Below are 19,699 nucleotides of genomic sequence, written 5' to 3'. Positions count from 1 at the left end.
AATCCCTGTCAAGCAAAATGGCTGTAAGAGCCACTTTTGTGTTGCTGCCAAAAGGGCCATTTGGTTTCTGCTAATTTAGTCACAGGTGTAATCGGATGTTTGCTTATTGCTCTCAGTAATTTCACCATTCTAAATATCATGGCTTCAGTTGTGCCCAAGAAAAACTCCAAAGTTCAGTTTCATTCAACTCTATTGATTGAGCTCCAAGTTCAGGCAAATCCCTATGCTGGTGGTCCATGACTTACTGGGATATGAGCATGGTTGGAACCTGTAAAAGAACTAGAATAGAGGGTCACTTATAAAGTAAGTGACACCACCTGGGGTTGTGCAACTGTGTGGCCCTGGAGTTTAGGGTCTCTCTCTCTCTCTCCCTCCACACACCGTCCCTCCCTCTCTTCCTCCCTCCCCGTCCCTCCTTCCTTCCCTCCCCTCCCTCTTCCCTCCCTTCTTCCCTGGCTATCTAGAGGTGACTGTAATACAAGATGCCATAGAAGTGATGTCAGGGAGGTACTTATTACTCTAAAGCAGGAGTTGGCAAACCATTTCTGTAAAGATCCCGAGTGTAAAATTTTTAGGCTTTGCAGGCCATATGGTCTCTGTCACATTACTCAACTCTGCCATTTTCGCACAAAAAAGCAGACATAGACTATACTTAAATCAGTGGGCATGGCCGTATTCCAATAAAATTTGACTTACAAAAGCCGATGGTGGGCAAGCCCATGGGCTGTAGTTTGCTGGCCTCTGATTTGGAGAATAGAGGGAGAAGACACCGTTACTGGATCTGAAAGTCAAGCCCTGGTGGAGGAGATAGCCCAAGAAATGGTTCTAATGGAATGTGTGATATTTCTGCAAGGGTACCTATTTCCAGGCTAGTTTATTCTTGTTTGTTCTCATTTTATCACAGTTTCCTGTTAGCTTTTGTACATGTTCTTGAGCACTGGGGCCATTTTGTGATCATTTTGTGCTCTTACAGAGTTTAGAGGAGTTCTAAGATACAATATGTGCTCAACAAATCCCGTTGGAGAGGAGTAGGGTAAGGGCTTCAAGAAAAGTTTCCCAGAACTTTTAAACTCTGCTCTACCGAAGAACCAAAGCCCCAGCCAAAGATTAGGGCCCAGTCATGCCTTCAGTACCTTGTCTGGAGTTGTGGATGCTCAAAGGGTTTCTGAGATAGACACGTACACCAGGGTCCTGCCCAGAGAAGGGAGCCCTTCGGTTCCAGACAAAATGTGAGGCTGTCTGCTAACGTTGGAGGAAATGAGTTAGATTCCATTTAATGGGTGGGGTTATGCCGGGTGTCATGCAGGGTTTCAGCTCCTGCTCCCCACATGAGAATGCAGGACATGGTGAGGCCAAAAAGGAACACCCACGGAGCCCTAGATAGGGGAGTCATACCACTATAGTCTCACTGGCGGCGGGGTTGGAGACACAGGAAGCAGGAGCCACAGGATCCGCAATCTGCTGTCCACTTGTCTGCCAACTGACCCCACTTGCTAACTGCAATCCACGCTTGCTAGCTCAGCCACCATCTTTTTGCTAGCCCCCATTTGCTGCCAGCGTAGCCACAGCTGTTATATTAGTGGCCAGTGGCTCACTGGTTACAGCTGACGGCCAACAAGCCACAGCTGATGGCCATTCGATCACAGTTGATGGCCATTTACTACCTGAGCCAGCACCTTTCTATGTGAGGCCGAGAGCCTGGAAACTGCACTCCTGGCTCTGTCCCCACAGTGGTCACCCTGCTCATATGTTAGAAATGTGAGGTGACCGTGGATATGAAGTGCCACTGTTGTTCAGGAGACATAATTTGTTTTGTCTTATTTTCCTTGTTTGAACCAGTTCTCATAGACTCCGTAGCCTTGACCTAGGTCTGTCAAGTTCAGTGTTGGGTAAGGAGTGGATGCTGCCTTCCATCTTGGCAAATCCCTGCCGGGCCAACCTTAATGGCCTCATAGGCATCTGTCTGGAAGCCCCAAGTTGAAACCCCCAGCAGCAATAGTTTACTTCCTGTTTCAGAAACATGTTAAGGCTTGCTACTCCGGTCTGCCCCTTGGACCAGCAGTATCTACACCACCTGGTAGCTCGTCCAAACTGCAGCCCTTTCCTTGGCCTGCTGAATCAGAACCAGAATTTTAAGAAGATGCTCAGCTAATTCACGTGAAAATTCATATTAAATTTGGAGAAGCCATGCTATAACGGGCACTTTTCATTTTGAAAAGCTTTTCGGCACTTTCTAATAAATGTATCATCTAGTTGCTAAAATCTCTTTCCTGGAAATAGTCACAGTTGTAGTATATATTGTCAGAGGAGATTTTTAGAACTTGTCTAATAAAAACAGCACGTCATACTTGGTTACAATATAGCTCTTTCCCACAATTTGGAAGTCTGCACACTTTGTAAATAAATGTCTTCCTTGCTGTGGTAATAATTACTCCAGGATGTAGAAATATTGAGAACTTATTGTTTCAGTGTTTTCAGGTCATTTCTCCTCTATGACACACCTTGGGGAAAATACATGATGGCATTTGTCCCTATTTATAAAATGATCATGTTTTGACAAAAAGGTAGCAGAGCTTAGTTGTGGCCATTACTGGAGCTCCGACAAGGCATTTCTGGATCTGGCTCTGTGTTCAGTGATAACATGCCTATCTTTGGAGCAGATAGAATAAAAATACGAATGAACTCTAAATGGAAACTGGGGAAGACGGATGAAAACTAAGCGACCCTAATTGTTACTGTTGGCACCATTTATTTTGCTACAGTTTTTTATTATATTTTTTCATGATAAATATTGTTCTCAAATTGTTATGGATGTGTGAAGGCAGAATGGAAAACTATGAAAATCATCAAAGAATGTGGGCTTTCTATTTCACAGAGTTTGAGGTGGACTCCAGCTCTCAGAGATTTTTCTAGAGATAAACCATAATTCTGTTTTCCCCAAATGGAACAAGGAGGTGCAATGCTCGGTTTTCAGCCAACGTTCAGCATCACCTCTTCCTCTCTCTAGTTTTTATTAGGTTCTTCGTTCTTTGAGGGTAGGGGCTTGTCATCTTTCTTTATCTGTCACAGTCCTACACATAAAATGGTGTGTGATAAAAGGGTTTCTGAATGAACAAAATAAAGAGGAAGGTAATTGTGGGGACAGAGTCCCAGAGAGCAGTTTCCAGGCTCTCGGCCTCACGTGGAAAGGTGCTGGCTCAGGTAGTAGATGGCCATCCGCTGTGGCTGGGTGGCCATCAGCTGTTACCAATTAGCCATTAGTCACTAATATAACTGCTGTGGCTACTCTAGGAGGTTGATTGGTTGGTTGGCAGAGAAGCGGACTGCGGATTGCAGCTAGCAAGTGTGCTTAGCAAGTGGATTACATTGCGGATAGTGTGGATCCTACTTCCTGTGTCTCCCTGGCCACCAGTGAGACTGGGGTGCAGGAAGACCCCTTGTTGGGGTACTGGCGGATGTTTACTTTTGTGTCCCAACCATCCGCCATTGAGAACATAGTGGTTTGACTCCCCTATCTATGGCTCCGTGGGTGTTCCTTTTTGGCCTCACCATATCCTGCGTTCTTGTGTGGGGAGCGGGAGCAGAGACCCTGTATTACAGTGATATTGGGTGGGAAGCATCTGCAAATTGACTTCCATTACTACCAGAAAGTTCCCACATGGTTCTTAGAATGTATTTTCTCCTTATGATCTTCACAGCTGTCTAAAAACAAACAAACAAACGAGTGAATGTGGTGGGAAGGCCCTGAGTGATAGCTAGCTATTTTCAAGCATATATGCTTATATCTTTTATGAGGCTTTCTGTGCTATTCCAGTCTTATACATTTTGGATGACCTTGAAGATGTGCAGATACTGAGAAATCTAGTGAAATAATATATTCCCCTTTGATATGTAGGCAGGGAGTATTAAAAATAATTTTAATTTCTGCACTTTGCATCATGTACACATTTTTTGCTTCTATATTAATAGTTGAGGAAAATGAAGAAAAGCCACAGAACTGCGCGATCAATTCAGGGTTATGATGGGAAGAGGTGCCAGTCACGTAAATGCAGGAGCATAGCCATGAATTTCTGTATTAAATGACTCTAAATGAAAAGCCACCAGAAATCTTCCTGGAATTAGATAAAAATAAAGTATACTAGGTCAATGTATTTTGTTTATATTATAAATAACCCCTTACAAATATAAGAAATGCAGTCTAACTCTGGGGAAGGAAGCCAGACAACACATTTTAGCATGCCAGTGTGTTTAGGTGTACCTCAATGAGCTATAACTCTCCGTCTTACCTTGTTAAGGATATCGTCAGGGGTACTATAAACACCTGTTCTTTAGGGATTGTAAGTCAGCAGTAAAGAAAGAAGTCTCCAGCAGACACTGACATAGCAAAGCAAGCTCAAGGGTGTTTTTGACTGAAAATAGAAACATTTTAAGCTTGGAAAATTCATGGCCTTTGGCATTGTAGTTTAAAAAATGGAATAAGGCTAAAACAAGGATGGATGTTATTAAGCATCATACTTCTTAATATTAAAATCATCTTGTAACATCACACTGAAAACACTGAAAAAAGAAAAAAAAATCAGCATGTGACACTGTTGCTACAAACCAAAAGAATTTGGATTTGGATTTTGGTAAGCAGCCACTAGAGCAAGTTTTTCCACCCATGCCCATGTAGTGCATATTTGAAACACCATTCATCCAGGTAGTGAGCCTATTTACAAGGCAAGATCAATGGTTCAGAGACTCAAAATTCCCTATAAATATTCAGGTATGTGATGGACTAAACTGTAATGTTCTATCTGTGGGTCAAATGCTATGGAAAACAGGAATCTTGTTCACTTTCCTTGAGTGGTGAACTGTTACCTCAGTGGAAAAACAGTTTTGTGGAATTTATGTATCTGAGTCTCTTCCAATCCTGTTAAAGATTATGGCCTTTGAGAAATAACTCTGTTTAGTTGGTGAAGGTGAACATTTTGAAGCTTCAAGGGACCTCAGGAATCATGTAGTCCAGCACCTTCATTCTATGAATAAGAAACCTGAGAGGCAGAAATATAAACAACTTTATCAAGGTGCCATGATAAATCTGGGGTCAGCAAACTATGGCCCACCAGCCAACTATAGACTCTCTTTGGGTAAAGTTTTATCGGAACACAGCCATACCCTTTGGTTTACATATCGTCTGTGGCTACTTCAGATTCAACAGCAGAGCTGAGGAGATGCAACAGAGACCATATGACCCTCAAAGCTGAAAGTATTTATTATATGGCTCTTTACCAAAAAATATTTGCTGATCCATGCTATAAATGGAAACCTTAAAACTTAGTCTCCTGCCTTCCAGGCCAGTGTTCTTCCATCTATATCTTTTTTTCACTTTTAGTCCACAACAGATACATACATAGTCATATCAGTTCCTTCCCCTCTCTCCACATTCTCTTTTGAATAATGTCTTTCCTTTTATTCCTGCTGGTATGTAATTGAGGATAGTTTTAAGTAATAATTGTATTATTTTACTCAGAAATAATAAAAAGTCTTAGTGGAATGGGAGATAGCTATTACATACACTTTTAACATAGGGTTCTAAAAGTCATTAAATAGAAAAAATAAGCATGTGGGATTACATCAAACTAAAAAGTTTTTTCACAGCAAAGGAAACCATCAATAAAACAAAAAGGGATCCTACTGAATGGGAAAAGATATTTGCCAATGATATATCTGATAAGGGATTAATATCACAAATATATAAAAAACTTACTCAAGTCAACTCCAAAAAAACAAACAACCCAATTAAAAAATGGGCAGAGGACTTGAGGAGACATTTTTCTAAAAAGGACATACAGAAGGCAAGAAGACATATGAAGAAATGCTTAACCTCACTAACCATCAGAGAAATGCAAATAAAAACCACAATGAGATACCTCCTCACCCCAGTCAAAATGGCTATCATCAATAAATCAACAAACAACAAATGCTGGCGCGGATGTGGAGAAAAGGGAACGCTAGTGCACTGTTGGTGGGATTGCAGATTAGTGCAGCCACTATGGAAAACAGTATGGAGGTATCTCAGGAATCTGAAAATGGAACTACCGTATGATCCAGTAATTCCACTCCTAGGCATCTACCTGGAGAAATCCAAAACTCCAATTCAAAAATCTGTATGCACTCCTATGTTTTTTGCAGCACTTTACACAATAGCCAAGATAGATGGAAACAACCGAAATGCCCATCGGTAGATGACTGGATTAAAAAACTGTGCTACATTTATACAATGGAGTATTATGCAGCCATAAAAAAGAAATAAATCTTATCATTTGCAACAACATGGATGGATCTAGAGAACATTATGTTACGTGAAATATGTCAGAAAGAGAAAGACAAGTACCATATGATCTCACTTATATGCGGAATCTAAAGAAAAGAATAAGTGAATGAACTAATCAGAAACAGTTTTGGGGACAAAAAGGAAAAAACCGAGAGTTGTTAGATGGGCGGGGTGGTGGGGGATAAGGGGAAAGGTGAAGGGATTAGGAAGCAGCTGGTAACCACAAGATGGCCTCAGGGTTTTTTGAAAATTAATTTGGGGAACGTATTCAATAATGTGGTAAAGATTTTGTTGGGTATCCGATGGACATGCGTCCTATTTGGGAGACCACCTCAGGGATACTGTGGATGCCTTATCATGGCATTGTACACCAGAAGCTATACATTAATGAATGCCAACTATAATTTTATATATATAATGTGATGGCTCGGTGTGAGGTTGGAGGGATAGTGGATGGGGGGAGGGGGGTTCACAGTGTGAGAGATATAAATGATGAACATCTGAGTATTACCTTGTCTTGTACACCTGAAGCTAATAAATTAAAATAAAAAAAATAGTATTTTGAAATTTCATATTTTTCATCTTCCATACTGTTTTTGCTATCAAGTTATAGTTATATCCAGTGATAGGTCCATAATATTATTAGCACATAACATTTTAGATTTTTTTACTATGAGTTGTGGCTGAGGGTTTTTCTATACCATGTTTATATTAATATTACATAATCTCAGAATAAATTTTGATTTAATTGTAAAAAAATAAAATAAAAGTCATTAAGTAAGGCTAAGAAGATTAATCTAGACAAGCAGATACTTTATATGTTAATACGTAAACATTCAAAAATGATGAACATATATGTGTATGTCCCCAACAAACAGTGAAAATATAATTTTCACAATGGCTAGCTAACTCAGAAAATGTTTGAATTTTTCATACACAGTTCATAAGGATGTTCAGTGGAAAGCCAATTGGATCTGGCTAAGCTTGTCGAGTAGCAATATTATGCTATGAGTCATCTAAAAATAAGGCAAATGTGAACATGAATGCTGCCTCTCAAAATGATGAGTGTTTGCAAAAGTGTTTTAACAAAACATTTGAAAATTAGATTAGGCAATTTGGCAGATTCAGTCAATGCTGGATTTCATTAATCCTATAATCATTGTCAAGTTCTATGACATGATGCATTTGGTGGGTCCTGAGAGCATGTTCAGGTTTCCTATTACAGCTAAGAGTGAAAGACTGGGCCCTAGATGAAGTGCAAAAAAGCATTTAATGGTCACTATGGGTGAAATAGTTGTCTCTTTGGGATAATTGGAGAAGGGTAAGGAAGATTTCCATCTCCTGATGCCTAAATTTCCCAGCATGGGACTCCTACCTGAGGAGTTTCAATGAGAGCTCAGGTTTCAGGGAACCACCAGGAACCACCAGGGAACCCGCCATGATGATGTCCAAGTAGGGTGAGTCGTGATGCCATCAATTCCATGAGGACAAGTACCCTGTCTGCTTGTCACAGCATTCGGCCTATACAATGACTGACACAAAAGTCCTCAATAAAATGTTTTGAATGATTAGTGTCATGAAGGCACTTGGAGCTTGAGAGAGAGAAAGAGTTCCCAGACTCTCAGTAGAACCTAGAAAGAGTTCTACTTTCAGTAATCGCTGAGAGTAGGAACTGTCTTATAGGGTATCTATATCGTACACAGGGCCAATCACAGAACCTTGCCAAAAGGAGTCAACAGCCAACGAATGCTTGTTGACTGACCAGAAAGGTCTCTCTGTGTACAGGCTTGACTTGTCCAATGCCTTGTGTGCCCACTCTGAATCTTCTCTCAGTCCACATTGGCCAGTCTTCCCTCCAGTCGGCAGCTAAACCAAACTCTTTACTGTCTTTTCAAGAGATTCATTCACCATCTCAGATCCTTTATGGGAAAAGGAAGGGTGAAAGGGATAGATATGTGTCTGACATTCACTAGCAAATGCGAACGGTCTGGTCTGGCTGTGCCCTGGGCTCCTCACACATCAAGACATCTGTGAGGGTCTTTCTAGCTGGGGTAGAATGTTTTTGATTTTCAAACTCTTGTTCTGGTGCCTGTAGTGTGCTGTCGCCTCTCTCTCGTCTCTCTTGCTACCTTGCCCTAACCACCAAAATCTGGGGGCCTGTCAGTCCTAACTGTCCCAGTTCCTCCTCATAAATACTCAGACACCTTTTGTTGTACTTTCTGCTTATGTTATCAACTTATGTTCCCATCTTGAACTCTGCGCTTTGACTAATCCTAGGAGTATTTGGGGGCCCTTTTCTGTCATGTCCCAACTGCCCACAGTTACCATAGTCCTTGTGTAAAAGTTTCTAACAGCTTGTGTGTCGTTAGTTAACAAACAGTATCTGTTGCACAACTACCATTTCCAGACCTTGTGTGAATTCAGGAGTCATGTCTGAGTAGACTCTATGGTGTGGTTTACAAAATTGGTCATTATTCCTGGGTTTTGAAGTCTTCAAGTCTTAAATTTATGATAATTTTGCATCCTTAAAACATGGTTGACTAAAGAAACAAGATAACTAAGTGCAAAGTAAAAAGATTGATTAGGTACTGAATCAAACAAAAGAAAACCTATAAAAGAATGTTGCTGGGATAATTGGGGAAATTTTAATATGGACTGTATGTTAGATAATATTGTACCAATATTAAATTTTAGTGCAATATGGTACTGTAGTTTTAGAGGAGAATGTCTTTTTTCTAAGGAGGTAGATGCTGCAGAACTTTGGCATGAAGTGTCCTGATCTCTATTAGTTAAGTCAGGGGTGTCCAAATTGCGGCCCGCGGGCCACCTGCGGCCCATGATCCATTGTTAATTGGCCCGCAGCAAATTCCAAAAATATATTTAGTTTACTTAAATAAACCAGGTGAGGCAATCCGTACTTCACCTCGAGTGAGTGGCACAGCTGTTTGTGTATTTTACTGCATATGGCCCTCGGTGAAAAACGTTGAAAAAAGTTTGGACACCCCTGACTTAAGTGAAATGGTCCAAGTAAACATGTTATACACATAAACAGAGAGAGGGAGGGGGTCAAGGAGCAAAGGGAGAGAGGATAAAACAAACACTGCAAATATGAACAACTGGTAAGCCTAGGTCAGTGTGTCTTAACCTCCCCACTATTGATTGACGTTTGGGCCTGGATCATTCTTTGTTGCAGGGCCGTCCTGGGCACTGTGGGATGTGCGGCAGCATCCCTGGCCTCCACCCACTAGATGCCAGTAGAACTCCACCACCCCCAGTTGTGACAACCAAAAATGTCTCCAGACATTTTGAAATGTCCGCTGGGGGGCATCATCTCTGCTTATTGAGAACCACTGCTAGGTGAAGAGTACAAGGATGGTGCTTGTATTCTCCTTTCAACTTTTCTATCTGATTGAAATTTCTCAAAATGAGAAGTCAGGGAAACAAACAATCTTGGTTGAGTGTGTGAGCTTGCCATCACTGGAGAGCCATTTCCAGCTACAGGAACCTTGAATTGGAAAAATAAACAAGCTTATATCAAGGACACTGATCAAAGCTTAGAAAATGTAGCATCCGTAAAGTTTAGATTTAAACCCTTTGGTTTTGATTTGGGGCTTCTGAATTGCAATTTCATCTTCACAAAAACAGGACTCTTTCAGGAATGCTGAGGCAGCAAGTTCCTGTTGACAACAGTGTTGCCTTTCGGGCTGTAGCATCCATCTCTTGAAATCGTGGGCCCACCCAGTCTCTGTCATGTGGTTCCTTTTAGAGGATGCTCCAAGGTTAACTGCTATGCATTCATTTGTTCAAACAAATGCTATTATAAAGCAGTTTCCATGTGGCAGATCCTGACGTCAGTACTGATGTCAAAAGTGGTTGCTTTTTTGTATCTAATTATGCCAAGTGCAGGCTTGATGGCCATTGGTGAACTCAAACGTGAGGACAGAAGGCCCAGGAGTCCCATGAGTGCTATGTCTGTACATTCTCATCATGCGGAGATACCAGCCATTCAATGACAGTAATATGAAGAGGTGATGACATTGCTTCTATGTATTTAGGTCCCCCATCCAAAAGCAATTGATAAAATTCCAATTTCTGTATAATTCTGTAGTCCTCAGTAAAGCAAGTGTAACAGGACCACTTACGAGGTGTGATCAAGCAATATGGTGAATGTTTAAATTTTTAAAATGTATTACAGTAAAAGGCACATTGCTGTTAATCCCCCTCAAAATACCCTCCTCACTTCGAACACATTTATCCCATCGTTCTTGCCACTTTCTGAGGCAGTTCTGGAAGTCCTCTTTCATGAGTGTCTTTACGTTCTCCATCACGACAACGCTCCATGTCACATATCGCTTCTGCTACAGCAATTTCTGTCAAATAAAAATATTATGGTGTGTCCTCATCCACCTTATTCACTGGATCTGGCACCGTGAGACTTCTGGCTCTCCCCCAAAGTCAAAATGACCATGAAAAATAAACGTTTTGAATCAATTCAAGACATTGAGGCAGCCACGACTGTGCAACTAAAAAGCCACTCTGTACTTATGGACATTGCAATTGGCTAAGGGATATCACAGATAAGAGATAAAAAAAGTTGCAATGAATATATTAACACGTGAATGTTTATTGAGCACCAGCTAACTGCAACATGTGGAATTTTTTAATGGTATGAATTCTCAGGAGCTTATAATCTAGGGAGACATGTATTCACATGCTAATTATATTGGCCATTATAGGAGGTAGGTGCTACCTCAGTGGTGCAAACAGTGGCTTCCCGTAAGTATAGGGAAGTGAGGTAGTGATTTTAGGGCAGGAGTATTCAGGGACTGCTCTCTGCAGGTGGTGGCATTTGATAGGAGTTTTGAGGATGGATCAATTTTGAACAGTTATGGGGAGTCGTAGTGGGGAAAGAAGAGTGTTGTAGCCAAAGGGAATAGCATGATCAAAGATATGGAGATATGGACATGGGGAACATGATGTTTTCAGTGTATGACAGGTGAGTTAGTTTAAAAGCCACAGAATAATGTTATACAAAATTAATGCAATGACAGACTAGGAAAGAAGATCTGGGCCAGGTGATTTGAGGCGTTTGTTTTCTATGTCGATGGGTCTGGTTTTCATTGTCTGTTTTGTTCACTGATATATTTCAAGCACCTAGAACAGCATGTGGTACATACTAGGGACTCCATCAATATTTGTTAGATGCATTAATATGTTGAAGGAATAACAATAGGAGCTATTTTTGAACATTTAATTCACATGGTTCTTATGACAATCCCACAAGGTGGTTAAGATTATCTTAGCTTTCAGAAGATAAAGCTGCTGTTTTGGTGAAGATAAGGAACATTAACTTCAGAGCTAAAAGGTGGAGCCAAGTTCAATGAAGCTGTCTGTGTCTAGACTTTATGGCTTGGCCTTATATATGCTTTATTCCTCCCTTGATTTTACACAAATGGTAGCAGGTTGTGCATCTTCTGCATCTTGCCTTCTTTTATTCTTATTTTTCCATTTACTTCAGGATCTTTCCAAATCTCTACACAAAGAAATTCCCCCATTCACAGCTGCATAGTATTCCACTGTGTGTTTGTACCCTAGTTTATTTCATTCATCTTGTACTGATGGACACTTAGGTTAAAGGGCATACGCATTTACAATTTGGATAGAGACTACTAAATTACACTCCATGGGGGCTTGTTGAGATGCACTCTGAACACTATATGATGGTGTGTGTTCCTCTATAGCTGCGCTAACACCGTGTGTTTTCAAACTTTCAGTACTACCTCTACAGTTTCTCCAATGAATCCACCAAAGTCCATATGGAATCATATTCCTTTTTCAGTTTCTTTTGATTCAAATAAATGATTAGTTACAAAAGTAATACATATTCATTATAAGAAATAAGGAAAAACAAAAGCAGACGAACCAAACCCCACCTCAATCTCATAACCCAGCAATAGTCACTGTGGAGCCATTCTTCCAGACTGTTGTCTTATGCCTACGTACACGGATATTTTTTAAAAAGTAGATCATATTGTACACACACTTTTGGTAATCAACTTTGTTCACTTGGTTTATGTCTCAGTGGTATCCATTGTTGGATGAGCCATCATGGCGGCAGCCAGCTCCTCTTGTTAAACTGTTGTGAGATTTGAGATAGAATGATCTGTCAAAGTGCCTAGAACAGTGCCTGCCTAACAGCAGTTATTAAACCTGTGTGACCCTCCCCTTCCTCCCTCGACACATACTCTTACCTGCCTGAAGGCAGGAAGCTACCATTTAAATGCCTAAGATTCTGTTGCCAGTACCATCGTGTACCTTGTACTCTATCCATTCAATTCACATCAAGTTTCTATCACGTGCTGGACACTGGTCTGAGTAAGAGAGATAGAAAGTGAAGAAGACGTGGTTCTTGCCCTCACAGGTGTGCCAGCTTAGCATATGCACTTGGCATCGTGTGCTTATCTGGGACATACAACTACAGATTCGTGAGCACAGACAACACCATTCTATTGAAAGGGACTCGAGACTTCACCAGCTGACTGTTCCCACATTTAGCTCTGAAATGCCAAATGCCCCTCTGGGCATCCTTGCCCAACCTGACCAGTCTATATCTGTTTCCTCCTGTATTATACAGGGCTAATTATAATTGTCCTTCCACATCCACAGAGTTGGAGAGTTCAGTGTGCTAACAGACGCAAATCACTTTGAAAAAGTCAATGTCTAATTCAAGGCAGAGCTGCATCTGACTTTAATGGCCCCTTGTGTGCAATGTTTGGGGACTCTAAGTATTATGTCCTCAGACTCTGTCACAGGGTTGTTTACAGAGTGAGGCTAAAGTTTGGATGTGCAAATTTTTAGAAGGAAAACCAGTTAGCCTGGATTTAATCCTCTTAGTAATTCTCCCAGATACCCAATTAGGAAACAAGTTATTCAGTGGTGAGAGGTTTGTATTAAAACTCATAATCACACAATCAGTTTAATTGTGTAGGTTGGTAAATTATGCAATGAAGCAGATAAAAATAATCTGAAAAATGTTTAAATTGGTTTATTAAAATATATATTCATTTTTTATCAGAGTTAAACTCTTGATTAATAATACATTTCTGCTTGACTAAAATGATTTGGTAATGAATATATTCCTGAGTTTCTACTTTTAAGAAGCTTGGCATTAATATTTAAAGTGGTTTTTTAACTACCTGCTTCCCCCCCTTTACTGTATTTTCCTGTCCTTCTTGTTATAACAGAAGTGGAATCTTAAAAATAGTTGCTAGGATGGCTCTTCTGTCTGCATGGCTTTGATATTATTTTCACCTTATCAATGTAGCTTTCTTCACTTGTACCCACACTAGAAGCTACTAATAAGGGTCCATCGGATAGAAAACTATTTTCTCTTGTATGAGACTGAAATACTGTAACCACTGTCCTAAAACCTGATTGAATGAAGAGAGTTATATTCTGAGATAGGAAAGAACGTGACCTATTTAAGAAGTGTCCCTGTATCAACAGCATGATTCACTAGAACCAGAAGCCTTGGATGGTCAATCAGTTCCTCCTGGATCCATGAGAACAAGAAATTTTGCAGGACAGGATGCCCTCAATCCCAATGGGCACACCAAGTTGGTCACAAAAGGAACAAGACTACCACCAAACTTGGAGCTTTTTAAATTCATCCAGAACCATCTTTTGTTCATTTTCTCACTCCTCTGCTTCCTTTACCTTAACCTACATTGCATGTCAACCTTGAATGTCATCTGCTTGCAAATGGTGTGAAGTTAGGAGTTCTGTTAGTTTATGGGTACTGTAATCCAACCACCATTTAGAGCAAAATAAGTGAGAAAATGCTTTACATTTCATAACACCATCTGTAACGCTATGTATCCTTGGGTTATTCTGAAAAATCTTTGTGAGTCCAGAGATAGGATGATCAAATTCAGGGTCATGTTTGATTTTGTGGGATTTGTATGGTGTCATTCTATGTCAGGAGTGAATAACTGAGTAGATTTGGCTTATCTGAAATGGACATGATAATTAACTTCTCAACACCAATTTCAGAGGATGCAGCTTAATGCTGGCTACTGGTCGTAAATGCTACCAGGTATAAGGAAACCCATACACTGAAGTCATATTTAATTATGGCACAGTGTAAGTAGTATGGAGTTTAGAGCAGGAAGCCTCGGGCTTCAGTCCTGGACATTCTCCTAACTAGTTGTATAACATCCACAGGAGCTTTGCATAGGGTAAGTCTGGGGAAGCTCTACCATCCTCACCCCCCATTTCCACCCCTAGTACAATCTGTGGAACACAAGTGCTTGCCACAACAAGCAATCTCCCTTCCATCTAATTGGAATCCTGGGCCTCTTTCCCCCCAGTGAAGAAAATTTAATGCCTCCTCTAGACTTGAATAAGACATTCTCTCTGAGCATCAGTTTCTTCATTCTAAAAAATAGATACATTAATGCTTTAGCAGGCGTTCTATTGCGGCAGGCTTGTGAGTATCTCAAGAAGTTATGTATGTAGAAGTGCTGTGTAAACTAATAGGGCAAAAGTTACTTTCCTTACTAGTAAAACCACTTGTAACACAGCATACCGGCCAATGAGACTCTTCTGAATGAGTCCAGCTCTGTACTTCAGGGCTTTCCATATCTCATTTATCTGTATGACATTGCTATGAGCTGTGTGTCATTTCCATCTGACACAACACTAAAACCCAGAAAGGCCAAATAATTCGCCTAAAGCCAGGAAGCTATTCAGTGGCAAACCTGGGATTTGAACTCGTTCTCTCTGATGTCAAGATACATTCTACTTATCCTAAATAGGTTGCCAGTGGAAACACTGAGATGACTTGTTTTTTGTTTTAAGTGTATTGAGCACCAACTATATGTCAAGTACCAACCTAAGAATTGTACCTTCATTACTTTATGAGCTAAGCAGGGCCACTATTGTCATTTTTGCTGGATCATTCTGTGTTCTGAGGGCTGGACTGTGCATTGAAGGATGGTCAGCAACATCCCTGGTCTGTACCCATTAGATGCCAGAAGCATCCCTCTCCCAGTTGTGGCAACCAACAGTGTCTCCAGACATTGACAAGCATCTCCTAGCGACAAAATCCACCCCAGATGAGAATCACTCATTGAGATTAATTCTATTTTACAGATGATGAAAATAAAGTAGAGAGAGTTTAGAGTCCAGGGTCACAGAGCCAGTAAGTGGCCAAATTAACTGTCTGACTTGGGACTTTGGATATGGACCTCCCCTTCCTTCTCCCCCACAACATCCCTTTTTCTCATATTGAGGTATATTTCTAAGGAAACTCAGGTCACCATCATGGCCTGCAGGTGGTTTTAAGACTGTGCCTGCTCCTAGGCCGGATTTGCCATCAAGATTTGGTCCTGGGCTGATAGATGTATACACAGGAAGAGATCATGGGTTGCTTCCACCATTGGTCCCAATGCAAATAGCTGTGCCACTGTGCCTGTACCCTTCACAGCTTCTCTCACTTCATGTAAAGTATGAAGATCTGTTTTGTCCAGGACAGTTTCCATCTGTTGCAAAGAATAGATGGGTGAGGCACAAAGTTGCAAACCAGTTCAGTCTGTGGTGGGGAGTTTCTGGAGAGACTGAAATAGCCCTGCCAATGTAGGTCGCTATTTTTAAGGCTGAGCTAAGTGTTTGAAAATGGTTCACACAGCCATGATCTCAGGTTGAAGTCACAGAACATCGCAGTTGCAAGGAATCTCAAGGCCTGGCCTGAGACAAGTGGAAAGTGACCCTCTGTCCCAAGGATCACACACACAGCTGGGAAAAACTGTCTGATATTTTCTTCTCCTTTGAGAACAGCTGAACTCATCAACTTCTGACCTTATAACTGGGGCTAGCTTCAGCCCCTTCTTGCCCTCCTCTTGCCAGAATGGAAAAAACTAGATGACTGAGCCTTTCACCCTTTTTCTATTTTGAGACTTGATAAAGCCATTTATACTTGCATCACTACCCAAAGTCCTATATTCTCTCGACAGATAGGTAGAGATCTGTTTAGCAGATACTTTATAGCACATAGTGTAGTGTGGGCCAAGCGTCATACTAAGCACTTTACAAAACTCATTTCATATTTTCCCAAAGATGGGGTCCCATTATTGCCATTTTATAGAGGAGGAGCTGGGACTAGGGAGTTGGAGAGGTTGAGTAACTTGCTCATGTTTATGGAAATTAAGCGGCAGAGCCTCCATTTGAGAGAGTCTGAGTCTAACCCAGTCTCAGACTTGAGTGGGCACCAGCATGGCCTAGAGGCTTGGTGACACAGACTGCTGGGTCAGCCCCATCACCTCAGATTTGGTGGTTCAGTAGGTTTTGGGTGGTGCCCAAGGATTTGCATTTCTAACAAATTCCTAGGTGCTGCTGCTGCTTCTGGTCCCCAGGCCATGCTTGGTGAATCTGCTGCTTGAGCAGGCAAGCTCCCCACCGCCACACCCCGCTACGCCACACCCTGCTACTCCTATCTAGTCAGTATCCCACAGGGCTCCGAGGCCAAACAATGAGGGGCTCTGCTTTTATATGCACTGGCTGGCCCTGCTGCTACTCTAAAAGTGGCCACCTCTTTGCCTCCGGGTAGAAACAAACTGTGTCTTTCAGCGGTGATGGGATGGGGCACATTTAGGAGTGATGGAGAGTTTGTTGCAGCCACAGAGGTGGGAACTGGAAAACAGGGTCCCTGGAGCATCTTCCCAGCCCAGAGTAACCCCCCAGCTTCCAATGCTAGATATTGTTGGGGTAAACTTGCAGTTATCACACTGCATGGAAGCAAGAGCCAAATCTCTCCATAATCATGACCTTTATGCTTCGTTTTTCTCTAGGCTGTTATGGTTAGATATGTGTTATTTTCTTTTCTACTTGAGCATTTAGTTTGCTAAGTTCTACTATTGTCTTTCCAAACCATGTTTTTAATGTCAACACAGGACAGACATATAGTCATATCTGATGTTAATTATTATTTGTTTTCTTTCAGCTGATGTCCCTTGACCCGAATTAACTCATTTAGTGTTTGTGGATTTTTCCAGTATTAGCGCTTCACTTGGTGTTCTTTGACAAAAGGCTGTATTGGAAAACAACTTGCTGGACTGTGTTTCCTACTTCCTGAACATCCTGTACAGGACAGAGTGCAGTTTATAATAAAATCCAGGCTTCCTCCATCTCATTATTATAATTCTGTATTTTACATATAAATTATATATATTAGGAAGCCTGTGTCTTTCTTTTCATGATTTAGACTTTGGGGGTGGAGGGTGCAGAGAATGGAAGAAAGGAAAAGAGAAGACAAAAGAAAAGACAGGTTACTATATCTGTTTTTAATAAGTTAGCCCCTTCTGGGAAGGATTAATGTTCTTCTATAGCACATAATGTAGTAATCTAGAATAAATTCTGGCATTCTCTACATAGGCCTCCTTTTACTTACAAGAATATTATTTGTGTCACTTCTTACTGTACTCATGCTTTTACGAAATTTTTTAATAACAGGGTATATTGTGTTCATACCTCCAAGGGCTTGTTTTCTTGGTTCCACCTTAGAAAACAGTGTAGAGAAATTGGCGGGTTTTTTGGTATACCTCAGGGTAGAAAGTCATGCATTCGTTCACTGTAAGGGAGCAGAGCATTTTTTTAAAACCACCAGAGGAGATTGGCACTGCTGGCTTGCGTGAAGAAGAGGGACAAAAACGGTTGCCATGTCTTTGATTTTAATAGTCAATGGGTAAGAAGTAACCCTATAGTGGCATTCTAAATTTACCAAACCTATATTAAATTTGTGAACTCTTTTGCTCACCACACTTCATAAAGGATGTGGGAAAACTGAAAGGAAGTTAAAGACAAGCAATGGAGGTGGTTAAAATTATGTAAAACAGTTCCTCTTGAGAAAACTTACAAGAAATGGACTTGTTTCACCTGAGGGAAGTGTTGGGTTATGGTCAGATGTATGATTTTGGTGAGGCATTGGGGTGACTTACTCTGGGGAATGAAAAGTCTTCCCTCCTCATGGAAAGGTGGACACCCCCGATTTGGGTGTTTACTGTGGGAGGGCAACAGGCTGCATGAGAGCTGCCATATACGTACAGTTGTGTCAGTCGCCCATGTGACTGGTGCAGGAGTTGGGGGGGGCTTTTTTCTCATCGTAAAGGGCACGCAGGTACACTACTGAGACACTGGTGGTGAGGCCCCGGAGATGTCATCACTGCTCTTCCCCACACACTTTAGTACCAGTCTGCAATTTGGGTCTTGCAGGCAATCCAGAGTAACTTCACCTGGACCGAAAGGCCCAAATGATGAGGAATGTTGGTCGATCCTAAATGGTATTGCTTATTTCCTTTCCACGGTTAAGCTCGGAAGGAGTCTTAGACATTCATGAAACAACGGTGGAATTTCTGCATGTCCTGGGCAGATGTGGAGTGGCCAGGACTCTGATGCTCCAACAATACTGGGCTCAGGCCTCTGGTTCAGGATTGTGACTGCGCTATGCTGCCCATCACAATTGCTTGTCCCTTGGAGTCTCTTGCCCTTTCCTCTTGCTCTTGGAAAGGCATGCTTCTAGAAAATTCTACTTGTCCTTTCATTTTGCTGAGGAGTCAAATTTAAGGTGTGGACTGAAAATTGTAAAAGCAATTGTGTGCATTTTCGTTGCAATTTAAATTGAGAGTTTGTCTAAGGTTGTATGACTCACTTTGACTAGAGTGTGGTTGCTGTGAATGGAAATTATGTCTTTTGTGTCAGAGGAGTCCAAGAAAGTGAGGCTTGGGGTTATTTGTTCAAGACCCATAAAAACTGTAGTCTATTTTCATATGTGTATTTATATTGTGGTGTGATATCTATTTATGTGCAAAACTATCCTAATGCCTAGTGTCAGGAATGTCTAGTGTAATAGAAACTGCAAAACTTTTGTTCAAAATTGACTTGTGTGTCCTCAGGAAAGTTACTTAATCTTTTCAAGCCATTCATTGTTTCCTCATCTGTGAAATAGAATAAGTACACTTTCCTCATAGGGCGTCTGTCACAAAGTAAGCAAGATACTATAAAGAAAAATGAGGAGCATGGTACCTGACGAAAAACATTCTTTATCATTGTTCATTTAATCAGCTGAGAACATAGCCCACAGTGGAGAGGAGCAAGTCCCATGCCCCTTCTGGAGTTTGTCTCACAGGAAATGTTCAGGAATCAGGTGTACTGATGCTTTTCTTTCTTTTTTCCAGCCACAGGACAAAGTCTTCAGGCTGGCCGCCTCCCTCTGGAACCTGGGGCTTGAACCAGGTGCCGCCCTATGGATGGGAGATGATGGCGAACCGGGATGGCCGGGACTGCTTCATCAGGTATGTTGAACAGAGGGCATGAACAGTAAAATCTCTG

At 41.3% G+C, this 19,699-nt stretch overlaps 1 protein-coding gene across 5 annotated transcripts in view; it reads left to right on the top strand.

The window, feature by feature from the left end:
• FRMPD4 (FERM and PDZ domain containing 4) overlaps positions 1-19,699 on the top strand; it is a 750,657-nt gene that overhangs the window by 554,442 nt on the left and 176,516 nt on the right. For all 5 annotated transcript variants that reach the window (XM_081042401.1, XM_081042403.1, XM_081042402.1 and 2 more), the window contains one exon: positions 19,546-19,662. In XM_081042401.1, coding sequence (XP_080898527.1) covers positions 19,546-19,662 — 117 coding nt within the window. The remainder of the gene's footprint in view (positions 1-19,545; positions 19,663-19,699) is intronic.

This window comes from Rhinolophus hipposideros (assembly GCF_964194185.1).
Source record: "Rhinolophus hipposideros genome assembly, chromosome: X".
NCBI lineage: Eukaryota > Metazoa > Chordata > Mammalia > Chiroptera > Rhinolophidae > Rhinolophus > Rhinolophus hipposideros.
Note: the sequence above shows the minus strand (reverse complement) of the source record. Positions and strands in the feature narration are given on the sequence as shown.